The 13,552-nt window shown below is 48.8% G+C and overlaps 1 protein-coding gene and 1 long non-coding RNA gene across 2 annotated transcripts; one reads left to right on the forward strand and one right to left on the reverse strand.

Moving 5' to 3' along the window:
- Nucleotides 1–1,518: 1,518 nt before the first annotated feature.
- On the forward strand, nucleotides 1,519–8,368 carry LOC102905767 (inactive serine protease 45). The gene is made up of 6 exons (XM_006975534.4): nucleotides 1,519–1,668; nucleotides 3,566–3,592; nucleotides 5,663–5,810; nucleotides 6,243–6,517; nucleotides 7,444–7,607; nucleotides 7,887–8,368. The coding sequence occupies exons 1-6, from the start codon at nucleotides 1,563–1,565 to the stop codon at nucleotides 8,118–8,120; spliced, it is 954 nt and encodes a 317-aa protein (XP_006975596.2). The 5' UTR covers nucleotides 1,519–1,562; the 3' UTR covers nucleotides 8,121–8,368.
- LOC143274351 (uncharacterized) lies at nucleotides 7,470–13,467 on the reverse strand. Its single transcript, XR_013052964.1, has 2 exons — nucleotides 13,270–13,467; nucleotides 7,470–8,323 (listed from the first exon to the last, which is right to left on the reverse strand). It is a non-coding gene; the product is annotated as an uncharacterized LOC143274351 (long non-coding RNA).
- Nucleotides 13,468–13,552: the final 85 nt, after the last annotated feature.

Consider the following 13,552-nt stretch of genomic DNA (forward strand, 5'->3'; position numbering starts at 1 on the left):
GGCAGAAGCAGGAGGATTACCACAAGTTCAAAGCCAGCCAGGGCTACCCAGAGAGGGACCCTGTCTATAAAGAGAAATACAATCCACATTATGACATTTTCAATCCTGGAAGTCTGGGCCAAGGCTTTAGGATGAAGGTTTCTAGCAAGTTCCTAGGTGCTGCTGGTGTAGCTGCTGAGAGGACCTAACTCTGGGAACCAAATGCTGGCAGAAGAACAAGCGTCTCTTGCCTACCTTGCTGTGTAAGTGGCACAAGTTACTCATTCAAACTCACTTAAATGCCAAGCTGGGGGCTGGAGAGACGGTTCAGTGGTTAAGAGTTTCCATGCCACCCAAGTTTGGTTCCCAGAACCCACATGGTGGTTTCTAACCACCTATAACTCCAGCCCTAGGGGATCTGATGCCTCCTGGCTTCTGTGGGTGTCAGGCACATACTGTGGTGTACAGACATATATGCAGACAAAACACTCACACACATAAAAAATAAAATTAACCATTTTTGGTTTTGTATTTCAAGACAAGGTTTCTCTGTGTAACAGTTCTGGCTGTCCTGGAACTTACTCTATAGACAAGGTAGGCCAAGAACTCAAGAGATTCACCTGCCTCTGCCTCTCCAGTGGGATTAGAAGTGAGGGCCACCACTGTGGTTAAATAAAAAAAAAATGCTGGCTGGGTGGCAGAGGCACATGTCTTTAATCCCAGCATTTGGGAGGCAGAGGCAGGCAGATCTCTGTGAGTTCGAGGTCAGCCTGGTCTGCAGAGCGAGTTCTAGAACAGCCAGGGCTGTTACACAGAGGAACCTGGTCTCAAAAAACAAACACACAAACAATGTTCAAATGCCAGACTGGGTGACAGGATCTCAAGAGTTCTGCTGGACACCTGGAACTAAACAGGAAACAGGAATTTGGGTGGTCATCTCCCAATCTCCGCTCTGAAGATCCATAGAGATCATCCCACCGTGGAAAGCCCTGTTTATGCCCAAGGCCGGGCACAAACAACTGCTCCTTTTCAGTGGTGACAATCCTTCATGTTGTTGGTCTGAGGAAGAAGAGGACAGCAGCTCTTCTTCACTCAGCACCCTGTCCCCAACCCTGCCCGCTCCTTGATTTAGTCTTAGGTCCAATTCAGCCATTACTTTCTCAAGATCACCTTCCCTAGCAATATTGCTATTTTCTGTTCTTGGGCTTTCCCGGTCCTTGTCAGTAGTGACCATGAAACTCCTTGGGCAACAGGTCCAGAGAACAAGAGTACAGCCTGAGGCTGGACAAGAGGCTGTTCCTGGCCCAGGGATCTTCCACCAGTTCGGCTCGGGATGCACCGCCACACTCTTAGAGCACTGAGGTTGCTTTCATAGATCTGTAATCGGAGATCCACTCCCAGTCAGAGGATCTGAAATCATCTTAAGGACCAGATTGGGCCCAGGTGCGAGAATTCGAAGGCCCTGAAGAGGCGTGGCCAGGCTCTTGGCGCTGTCATGTCACGTGTCTAAGACGTCATCACGTACGGGGGTGGGTGGGCACGTGGCAGCACGCTGGCGCTGTCTCCGCAGCCCATAGATACTCATGGCTACGTCGTTGTGTGGCCTGGGTGCTTGGCCTGGATCCTTGAGGCCCTGGGTCTTAACCTGTCTTGTGATGCTGATGTTGCTGCCTCCGCCTTCAAATTCAGGTGAGGCAGGCCCCTTCTCTGTTGCCCTTTCTGGGTCCTCTCCTCTCCAGTCTTGCTCAGGTTGGCTCTTCCTTTCCAGCCACTTGGAACTTGTGTGCGCCATCCCCACCTCGCTGTCACCTCCCTTCTGCTACCCATTCCTAGGTTCCTCAGGTCACAACTGCCCTGTGGCCTCCTGGAGACAGCAGCAGAGAGCATCCCTGGATGCTGAGCATCCTCCATGCTCAGGCACCTTCCATATCTCCAGCCTCTCAAAAGGATGATATTCTAAACGTCGGCTTCTTCCCATCACCAGCCCTTGAGTGCTGTCTTTTCAGACTCTCCCCCCAATCCCCAGTGATCCCTCCAAATCTAAGGACTCTGTAACACTAACCAAGGCCACTTCTTCACCGGTGGGAGTATGCCTCCGGAGCGGAGTGGAGCTGGAGCTGGGGCTGAGAGGTGCTGCTTACACCGGACATGCTCATCCGTCCAAGCGATTCATTGCTTTGCTCGAGCATCCCTCCCAGTGTGCTGCCAGCCTTCCCCAAGAGTCATTATCACTTCATGCTTCCCTCTGGCATTTTATTTCCCACGCAATCCTCAGCCCATTCCTGACCTGTCTTTGTCCTTATTGCTGGTTTGGTTTTTTATTGCCCCCCCTTTTTATTTCCTGTGGCTCCTCCCCCAACCCTTTCCAATCCTTTTTTTTCTCTTTTTATTTGGGGAGGGGGGCAAGGTCTCATGAACCCTAGGATAACCTTGAACTTTCCATGTATCTCAGGATAGCCTTGAAGTCCAGAACCTCCTGACTCCACCTCCTAAGTACTGGGATTACAAGCACATGACACCTTCCCAGCTTTCTGAGTCTTGAGTTTCAGTAGAATCCCTCTCCTCCGTGCCCACGCCGTGCCCAGTCTCTGCTCACCTCTGACATAGGATGTTTCTGAAGGGACTATCTGATTCCTTCCCCTTCTCTACTCCCTGGCTTATGTCTTGCCACTCGCCCCAGGCATGGAGCTGCAGTGTGCCATGGCACCCCTAAAACCATGGCCTGCAGGCGTACCCACCTGCTGGACCTCTTCCCCGGAACCATCCCCAAACATCTCACTTCTTTGGTGTCCATGCCAGACTCTCATTTTCCTGAAAACTGGCTTGCTGTCTTAGTTGTCTGTCTTAGTGAAGTGAATGACAGCCCCCTGTCTCTGAATTCAGAAGCCAGTGCCTCTAGACCAACCCATGTCCTCATCATGTCTGTTCTCAGAGCCTCCTCCAGATCCCTCACTGCTTGCCTGAGTTCTGCAGAGACTCTATGGAGATCTCACCGCCGTCTGTCTTTCCACTTCCTGGCTCTGCCCTGCTGCCTTCATAACACAGTCCACACGGTCGGTCCACACCTCCACTGGCCTCCCCGAGCCCCTCAGCCTGGCTCATGTGGCCCTCTCTGGTTGGCCTCTGGTGCTCATCTCCAGACATTATTTACTTATTATTTTTGTTTTTGCCATTGTTTTTCTCTTCCACCACAGACATCATTTTTGTCCTCCAAAGGCTCTGGAATATACTATTGTGTTTCTCCCCGGAGGGATTTTTTTTTTAATCAATTTTATTTGTTTTTCTCCACTGTCTCTTAAACCTGCCCCCTCTTCTGGAGTCACTTGACATCTCTGGCCCTGTCCCAGTCCTGATCTCACGTGGTAGTTACGTGTTTACTGTCTCAACAGCTGGGCAGCACGTGTCCCCCAGACAGGCTCTGTTTGATACAGGTGTTTCCCAGCCTGGGACTTCAGACTGGGGAACAGCTTCAGATTAGGGGCGATTTGGTGAAGGAGTGAGTGGACTAGTTAATACAAAATGCACCACTTGACTGCCCTCCCTTTGCAAGATAGAGTTTCATGGTTGCTCTCCTTTTCTCCTTCAGGTGATAAAGAGAACCGCATCCAACCAGGTGGGTCAGTGGGTCCCCGTGGCAGGGGAAGTTCCAGTTCCTGGGGAAAGTATGTTCTGAACGTCTCTGCCTCACTGGCATTTCTGGCTTGGTAGGAAGCAAGTATTGGATGTACTTCCTAAACAGCAATTGTCGATCTAGGACATGGCCCGAACTGCTTAGAAGAAAGAGCACCTAGGTCTTCCATGAGAATGCAGGGCTACTTTGAATTCGGCTCAGGCTTGAGCCTCTCCTACAGTTTCATAAGGAGCTTCCTGGGGCACTGGCTGCTGAGCCTGGTTCCTGGGGCTTCCTGTCTTTCCCCTTAGATCCGGGGAGCTCATGGCTGAGTCCATAGTCTCCATGGCCTTGGATTCCATCAGGACTCCACTAAGGTTCACTACTGACTAAGTGGTTAATTTACTATGTTCTTGCTTCTGGCCAAGCCTTACTCCTTCCTGGTTTCCCTCTGTAATTCAGTCTTATTTAAGATGGTGTGTGTGTGTGTGTGTGTGTGTGTGTGTGTGTGTGTGTGTGTGCAGGTGCACAGGCTTGTGTGTGAGAATGTGTACGAATGCATGTAGAGAACAGAAGTCAAACTCAGGAGCTGTTCCTCATGCACTGCCCACCTTGTTTCTGGAGACAGAGTCTCATTAGTTGGGAGGTTACCGGTTAGGATTAGACCGGTTGGCTAGTGAGCACCAGGATTACAAGCCTGTACCACCATGCCTGGCTTTATTCTGTGCTGGGGACTGAAGTTGTGTCTTGGTGCTCACACTTTACCAGCTGAGCGGCCTCCCAGCCCCTAAAGATGTTTTTATTTGGACATGAAATTGTTTTTGTTCATTTTTATCTTCTGTGCTGGCGTGTTTGCCTGTGTGTATGTGCCTTTTGTCAGAAGAGGGTGCCAAGTCGCCTGGAACTGCAGTTCCAGATGATTGTGAGTCAACATGCTAGTGCTGAGGGCCAAGCCGGGGAGAGCAGCAAGCGCTCTCAATGGCTGGGCCATCTCTCCAGCCAGCCCCTTGCTGATTTTCCAGTTAGTATGTAGTCAGCTTTGTGACAACACTTGCAACATGTTTGTGATTTTACTTTGTCATATTCTTCCCTCTCACTCACCCTTTCTTTTCAAAAATGTTTTGAGGGTTTCTTCCTCTTCTTTCTTTCTTTATTTTTTTTGTTTTTAAAGATTCTATTTATTTATTTATCATGTATACAGTGTGTGTTCAGCCTGCAGGCCAGAAGAGGGCACCAGATCTCATTGTGGATGGTTGTGAGCCACCATGTGGTCACTGGGAATTGAACTCAGGACCTCTGGAAGAACAGCCAGTGTTCTTAACCTCTGAGCCATCTCTCCAGCCCCCTATTTTTTTGTTTTTATTATTTTATTTATTTATTAGAAATAGGATTGCTCTACATAGCCCTGGCTATCTTGGAACTCACAGAGATCTACCTGCCTCTGTCTCTCTAGTGCTGGGATTAAAGGTGAGTGCCACCACTCCCAGCAGCACATTGTACTTTATTTAGAATCTCTGCACCTATGTTCATTCATTCATTCATTCATTCATTCATTCATTCATTCATACATACACCTTGACTGGTAGGCCAGCACGCAAACTAATAATTGAGGGGTCCGGACTGCTGAGGGTAAAGACCTCTCACGGAGAAATGCATAGCTATTTTTTTCCCACTCTGACCAGTGTAGGGACTTTTTGCATCAGAGAGACGCAGCCAACGGGACACTTTCCAAGAACATGGTCCAGTGCAAGAAAAACATTTTCCATCTTGAAACTCCTGCTCTGTGTCTGCATAGTTGTGAGGTTCGGCATGGATGGCCTTCTGTGGATCTTATCCTCACTCTCCAGCTGTTGGTCTCTCTGTCTCTTCCTTCCTGCTCTTATCTTTGTGACTGTCATTTTTTGTCTAGTTCGGTGCCTTTGGGGTCCACTGTCCTCTGCCCCTCAGTGTCTTCCCTTAAGAAGCCCCTGATAGAACAGCCTTGGCAACCTGACCCTGGAGGGCGACTTGTTACCACTCATTCTGATTTTCCTCTCTGTGGACACTGTACTCTCTGCAATGCTTGTTCTGAAGTTTGTGGCAAGCCCTGGTGGCCAGACAGTTTGAAGGAGATCCACCATTGGCCCTGGGAAGTGAGCGTTCGCATAGAAAATGAACACGTGTGTGGAGGGGCCCTCATTGATTTCACTTGGGTGATCTCTGCAGCTCACTGCATCCAGGGGTGAGTGTGACCCATGATTCCAGGATCTAGAGGCCTAGCGCTACCATGGGCCCGGCCCAGCCTCCTCAGTACTTCTATGAAATGATGAAGGAGATGGGAACAAGGCAGAGTGGGAAGAGTCACCAGCACAGGGAAAGAGTCAGGCTCGGGATCTCACAAGATCTTGGGACTACGTTGGGGTGGAACCCCAAACAACAGAGACCGTATCCTAAGCTGGGCAACAGGAAAACCCAGACCCCCACCCCAGGAGTGACACCCACACACCTTGACTCAATGGGACTGTGAATGAAAGGGTGCCTAGACTGAATTAATCCAGATTGAGTGGACAGAGTATGTCTCGCGGGACTTCAGGGAAAGGAAGGGTCCTGGGAGGAGGCAGGTGCATAGTTGTGTGGGAAACGGATGTCTGCCAGGTGGGCTTTGTTTCTGCAGCAACAAGGAATACTCAGTGATGCTGGGTAGCAGCAAGCTGCAGCCCAAAGCCTCTTCCTGGGCCCGGAAGATTCGTGTGGGTGACATTGTTTTACACCCCAAGTACTGGGGCCGGAACTTCTTCAGAAACGATATTGCCCTTCTCCATCTGGATATTCCTGTCACCTACAACAAGTATGTGCAGCCCATCTGTCTCCCAGACTACAACTTCAACTTGAAGGTTGGGACTCAGTGCTGGGTGACTGGCTGGGGCCAGAGTAAGAAGAACTCCTCGGGTAAGTTGGATGGGTTTGGGGACGTCCCTTTGGGCCTTGGTTGCCCCATCCCTGGTGGCACCTTTGAGGAGGCTATGGCTGTGGTCTCCAGCCTGCGGTTTGGAGTGTGCGACACTGTCACAGTTCACACAGGCGCTGCAGTCAGGCTAACACTGCTTGGGCTGGGCGGGCATAATTATCTGCCTCGCACAGAAACTCGGAGTTAGGAAGCCATCCACTGCCCCCCTCCCTCTCTCCCTCCCTCCCTCCCTTCCCCCCCCTGGCCACAACTGAAACAGCTGCCCTGCTCTGAGCCCTTGGCCTTGGAATGCATGCCCTGCCAGAAAGGGAGTCACAGAGTGGGGGACAGGGGTGGGTGGTACAGAGGCTGACAAAGTGTCGAAGAAGCCAGGTACATTGATGAATGCCACCTGTAATCCCAGCCATTAGGGAGGTGGAGCCAGGGAGTGATGAGTTCAAAGCTGGCCTTAGGTACATAAATTTGATACCAGCCCGGGCTGTATGAGACTGTTTAAAAACAAAGCAAGCAAGGCAAAGACCTTGCCAGCAGATCTTGAGGTCAAGGGCAGGGGATCTGGGCCGAGCTCTGAGTAGACAGGTGACCGGAAATGCCTAGCGAAGCAGCTGTCGGTTGGGGCTAAGGGAGCAAATGCTGGTGAAAGAAGACAATCACAGGGCTGGGGTCCCAAGTTGTAGGTGGCCGTGCTGGGACTTGGTAGCCTTCCGGGTTCAGCAGCAAAAGCTTCCTTGAGGAGGGGCTCCGAACCAAGCCTTGCATGGTGAAGGGCTCCCTGTGTCAGGCCTACACTGTAAAGAAAGACCACGTGAAGGGAGGTGCCTAGGTGTGGTGGGGCAGAGCTCAGCGGAGCTGCAGGGCTGAGTGGAGGGAGCGAGGGGTCACAACTTATCCATTATGTGCCCTATAGACAACTTGACCCAGACTCCAGAGCTTTGGGAGGCAGAGGTGTTCATCATAGACAACAAAAGGTGTGACCGCGCTTTCCACGAGAAGTCCTTCTATCCCCGAGTCATCCCCCTTGTCCGGAAGAGCATGATCTGTGCCACTAATTACGGAGTGGACCCGTGCTATGTGAGTTTCTGGGGGCTTCTTGCAACTCTCTTTCTGAGGGTGAGTCCTGGGGCTTGGCCCCTTTTCCCGTGACCAGCACCAAGCTCTGTTCTCATCCTCTTTTCTCTGGGACTGCTGCTATTGGCTGCAGTTCATAAGTGTGGTCTCCAGCTGAGAAGCTGAAGGGGCCCCAGCCAGTGAGCTCCTGGAGGAGTGATTCTCTGAAGCTAAACCGAGGGGTGGGTGTCGAAGGTCCTGTGGTCCCGGCAGGGCCTCCATTCCTCATTTGTCTTTGCCTAGGAGGATCCCGGGGGGCCACTGGCTTGTGAAGTTGATGGAAGATGGATTCTGGCTGGGGTGTTATCGCGGAAGAAGGCCTGCATCAAAGCTCAGAATCCAGGTGTATACACTCGCCTCACCAGATATACCAGATGGATCCAGGAGCAAAGGAACCACGGGGCACTGCCAGGGCCCTGCAGGGCCTCCTACCCCCTGCTCCTGTTCTGGCTGCTGCAGCTCCCAGTGGGCCCGTGACTTCTTCACACCTCCTCTCCCTGATTTGCCTCTGCCGAGTGGCATTAGGTAGATGATTGATCAAGGTTGCATGTCCCTATTCCACAGAAGTCAGGGCAGGAACGGAGTGGTCCCTGGAGAGCTTGGGTCCTCGGGGAGGGGTGTGGTGGATGACTAGGCCTTGAGTGGCCAGGAGAAGGGGACTGTGGCTTGGAAGCAACATTCTGGAATTTAAGACAAGAGCAGAGATTAAATATGTGTGAGCATGAGCTGACCCTTTTCCCCTCTCTGTTCTTTGGGGGTGTTTCTGGGGGTCAGGGCAGGTGGGTAGGTAGGCATCTAGTGTGGGGGCTCATGGTTTCTGCTGTCTTTCTAGTCCTGGAACACAGGACTAAGGGCCTGGGCTTGTGGTCTCAGTTTCCTCCCTGTAACAGTGGTCATAGTGTCAGGACAGTTGAAATATGCCATATGGGCCAACAGTGGGAATAATCCACAGCCAGAGTCTAGCTAGCTAGTTTCCTCCCTCCTTCCCTCCTTCCCTCCTTCCCTTCCTTCTTTTCTCTTAAAACTGCTTGTGAAAAGTGTGATGCACTCACTGTAGAGAGTTAGAAAACCTGCCGGGCGGTGGTGGCGCACGCCTTTAATCCCAGCACTCGGGAGGCAGAGCCAGGCGGATCTCTGTGAGTTCGAGGCCAGCCTGGGCTACCAAGTGAGTTCCAGGAAAGGCGCAAAGCTACGCAGAGAAACCCTGTCTCGAAAAACCAAAAAAAAAAAAAGAAAACCCATCAAGGCCTAATTGCCCAATCTGAGTGTTCCATGTGCATTTGAATTGAAAATACTTTTTGAACAAAGTTTGATGCAGAGGGATCAGCCTTCTGCAGGTCAGAGAGATGCAGAGTCAGTGAGAAAAACACACAAACTTCTTTCCTGAGGAATGAACGCTTTTTCTTTATGTTATTATTTTGTCCTTGTTCTGCTCTGTTCTTTTGTTCTGTTCTTCTACCTGATGTTTCCTTTCCTCTTTCTGATGTCTTTCTTCTCCATCCTTCCTGATGTCTTCTTCCTACATCCTTCCTGATGTCTTCCTCCTACATCCTTCCCGATGTCTTCCTTCTCCATCCTTCCTGATGTCTTCCTCCTATATCTTTCCTGATGTCTTCCTTCTCCATTCTTCCTGATGTCTTCCTTCTCCATCCTTCCTGATGTCTTCCTTCTCCATCCTTCCTGATGTCTTCCTTCTCCATCCTTCCTGATGTCTTCCTTCTCCATTTTTCCCGATGTCTTCTTTCTCCATCCTTCCCGATGTCTTCCTTCTCCATCCTTCCCGATGTCTTCCTTCTCCATACTTCCTGATGTCTTCCTTCTACATCTTTCCTAATGTCTTCCTTCTATATCTTTCCTGATGTCTTCCTTCTTTATCTTACCTGATGATTTCCTTCTTTCTTCTTTTATTTTTTCCCTTACAGCTTATACACCCCAACAGAATCTTTCAAGCAATATAAAAGTTACACTGTGGTTATGTGGTGATATATTATGTATCCCAATAAAGCTTGCCAGAAGATCAGAGGACAGAGCCAGCCACTCGATTAGACATAGAAGCCAGAGAGAGAGTGGTGGCACACACCCTTAATCCTATCACTCAGGAGGCAGAGATCCATCTGGGTCTCTGTGAGTTCAAAGCCACACTGGAAACAGAGCCAGGCAGTGGTGGCACACATCTTTAATCTGAGTGCTGGGAAGCACACACACCTTTAATCCCAGGAAGTGACAGCAGGGCAGAGAAAGGTGTATAAGGTTTGAGAAACAGGAACTAAGGTAGTTCAGCTCAGAGCCTTTTAGGTGAAGACTCAGAGGATTTCAGTTAAAGGATTCGTGGAGTTCATGAGGTAATAAATAGGTAGTGGCTGTGGCTTGCTCTGCTTCTCTGATTTTTCAGCTTTTACCCCAATATCTGGTACTGTGTTTTTTTTTTTTATTAAAAAACCATCTAAGATTCGAACAACAGTGGTTACATTTTATTTTTTTAAGTGAATGATTACAATGACTACAAGTAAAAACAACAACATATTTTTCATATCTCTTACATGATCAACTATTTTACATATTGCAGGTGAAAAACAAGACTTTTCATAGATCAGGAGCCTTTCAGCCAGAACCATTTACATAAGTAGAGGTTTCTATAATTGCCACAAAACAGGTTACTAGTTTCACTTTCCATATTTTAGAGCTCAGTCCAATTATCTTAACTAACCATCCAATTCTTTGTTTTCTAGTTACCTGACGTTAATTGTTTAAAGCTTTATTTTAGCTATGATGCACACTGAAACCCGTAAACACATTTCCCAATATCAGAAAGAACTTGAGCTAACCCTGGGACTTAGTTTTTCTTAATCACTAACTTAAACCATAGTCTATACGGCTCCTTAAGAGAAACTCATAAGCCCTAGCTGTGTGACTCTTCCTTGTTCCTATTTTCTATCCTCCGCAGCCCCTGCTTTATCAGGAGCAGGGGCAACACTTTAAACAGTACAGCTTCAGAGGAAACCATCTTCATAATAATCTACAGGTAAAAATGCCAGCAGAACAGGGTATTTCCATGAGATAATCACACTGCATTAAAGGTGGTGGGGACCCCACCCCCTACCCCCTCCACTCCCCCACCCCGCCCCACCCCACCCCCCACCCATTCACACCATGCCAGATACCAGAGAAAAATGGCAGCGGCAAACATATAAAGACACACCACTAGCAAGAGACATTATGGAGCTAAAGCCCTCGGGGCCTTGCCTATCTGAGATTTGCCCATCATTGCCTTGCATTCTGGTGGGCCGATCTCCTGAAGTCAGTCCCCATCTGCTGCTCCTCTGCCATGGGCACCGGCAGTTTGAACTACAGCTACTTGGGTCATGCTTGTCAATTGTATTCTTCAATTCTTGTCAACACCTCATGTATTTACACCTGCACAATCTGTGTATTTCTGAGAGCCTTCTCACAAAATAAGGATCTGTCTGTTTTTTCTTAGAGTTCTGTTTTACATAGTTTGGAGGATGATCTATGACAGCCATACTTTAGGTTTAAATGAGTAAATTTATTAAGTATATAACAAGCCAAACTAAAAGAATAAATAGTAAGTGATAGGTAGATGGTTAGATGATAGATGGATGGATGAATGGATGGATAGATGATAGATGGATGGATAGATGGGTAGATGGATGGATAGACAGACAGACAGACAGACAGATAGATAGATAGATAGATAGACAGACAGACAGACAGACAGATAGATAGATAGATAAGCACCAATGAATCTGGTGTTTAAAACACCTAGCAGAAATTGACTAGGAAGTGCTGTTGAAATAGTTGGCTGGACTTCCTATAAAGAGTCCCAGGCAGCAGAGTCCCCTCAGGTGAGGCTTCCAAATAAGAGAACAAATAGCAACAGATAGAGACATCATTATCAATTCTGACACCATGTGGTAGCTAACAGGCATCTGTAACTCCTGTTCCAGGGGATCTAATGTCCTCTCTGGTCTCTTTCGGTACCAGGAACACAGACATATGTGCAGGCAAAACTACCCATACACACATAATAATTTTTCATAAAATAGAATTTTATACATCTTCATTAATTGATTACAAATGTACTTGGTTTTTATTTTATTATTTTTGTTCTATTGATCAAATGCCCTCTTCCTTCTCAGAAGAAAGTATTTTGAAAGATGGGGCTGGAGAGATGGTTCAGTAGTTGAGAGCACTTGCTCCTGCTACAGAGGAGAGGACCTAGGCTCAGTTCTCTGCACCCACATGGTGGCTCATAACAGTCTGTAACTTAGGTTCTGGAGGTTCTGTCTCCTTTGTCTGGCCTCTGTGGGAACAGAACACAGGCAGTTTGTGTGTGTGTGTGTGTGTGTGTGTGTGTGTGTGTGTGTGTGTGTGTGTGTGTTTGTGTGTATTCAGGCAAACACACTAAAATAAGTCTTTTTTTAAAATAAAGTGTTATTTTCACAGAGGCAAAAAGTTTCTCTTTTTTGGAATTCTCTCCACTCTGTGTATCTCCCTGCTGTGTCGAGGGCATCTGACTGTAGGAATCACCTTTTTCTGCATTTCTGCCACACACTCCTAAGAAAAAAGTTTGATTTGCTTGTTCTTGACCATCACACAGCAGGTGCACTTCCATTTCTGACCCCTTTCTGTCAGTGAGTCGACTGCTCAGTGGTAGGGAGCGGCTGGGTGCCTGTTCTCTGAGGCAGCAGGTGGGCAGTTCCACAGAGGCTCCCCACAGCCCCCATGAAGTCTTGTCCTCCTGACAACTCTGTAATGTTTCCAGGAGTGGAGGTTCAGTTGTGGCTTCCATACGTCTGTGTTACTAAATAGTTCTCTACCAACGATCACGCCAGGTCATCTCCCTCAGCAGCAGGTGAAAAATGTGCCACTCTGTGCCTTCAGCAACACTGGTGGCAAGGGTGCAGCAGAAAGGGATGCAGTCATGGACACTCGCTACCCCAAGTGGAGAGGTGGGGAGGTGTCCCTAGACACCATTTATTCTGCTGAAGGATGAAGCCTGTAAGTGGCTGCTCCCCAAGAAGTCTCAGGCCAGCTCTACACCCTACACCCTCCCCAGGACCTGCTCTGTTTTGAAAATACAGTCCCTGAGGGCAAAAGGAAGTCTCTAGTTACACAGCAGTCATACTATAGGAAGAAGTCGTGTCTCAGTTCCCACACCTCTAGGGGCTCCTCAGATGCGGCAGAGGTGAACACTAGGGGAGCTTGTAAATGGAAGTTTCTTGTCCCAACCACCTGGTCCCAAATAACCAACTCAGAGGCGAATATGAATTATAAATGATTGGTTGGTAGCTCAGGCTTGTTACCTGCTCTTACATTTAAATTAACCCACATTCTTTATTTAGTCTCTGCCACATGGCAGTACCTTTATTAGCATGGCATGTTCATTTCCTGCTCCCTCTGCATCTGGCTGGCGACTCCTGACTCCACCCTTCTCCTTCCCAGCATCCTTCATTTGGTCGCCCCACCTAAACTTCTTGCCTGGCTACTGGACAATCAGCGTTTTATTAAACCAGTTCGAGTGACAAATCTTTATAGTGTACAAGAGGATTGTTCCACAGCAGGAGCTTCATAGACTAACCACAAGGCACTGTCACAAACTACACACCTGGTGCTATCAGGAGCCACACATGGGACAAGTTCATGGGCTCAGAGCTAGATGTGAGGGCATCATCAAGGCTGAGAGCTGGTTTCTGCGAATGTTGTAATGGATCAGGTGTGGTTGCAGGCTCAGTGGTGAGCCCCCAAAATACTGTCCCAGGGAGGTTCTGATAGCCTCCATTCGTGGCTGTGGAAGGCCTTTGAGGCTGCCTCAGCAGGGTGAGCCCCAAACCCTAGGGCAGAGATCTGCTCTCTGTACTCCTGAATAAACAACTGAATTCTAGAATCCT

Source organism: Peromyscus maniculatus, chromosome 7 (genome assembly GCF_049852395.1).
Source record: "Peromyscus maniculatus bairdii isolate BWxNUB_F1_BW_parent chromosome 7, HU_Pman_BW_mat_3.1, whole genome shotgun sequence".
NCBI classification, from domain to species: domain Eukaryota; kingdom Metazoa; phylum Chordata; class Mammalia; order Rodentia; family Cricetidae; genus Peromyscus; species Peromyscus maniculatus.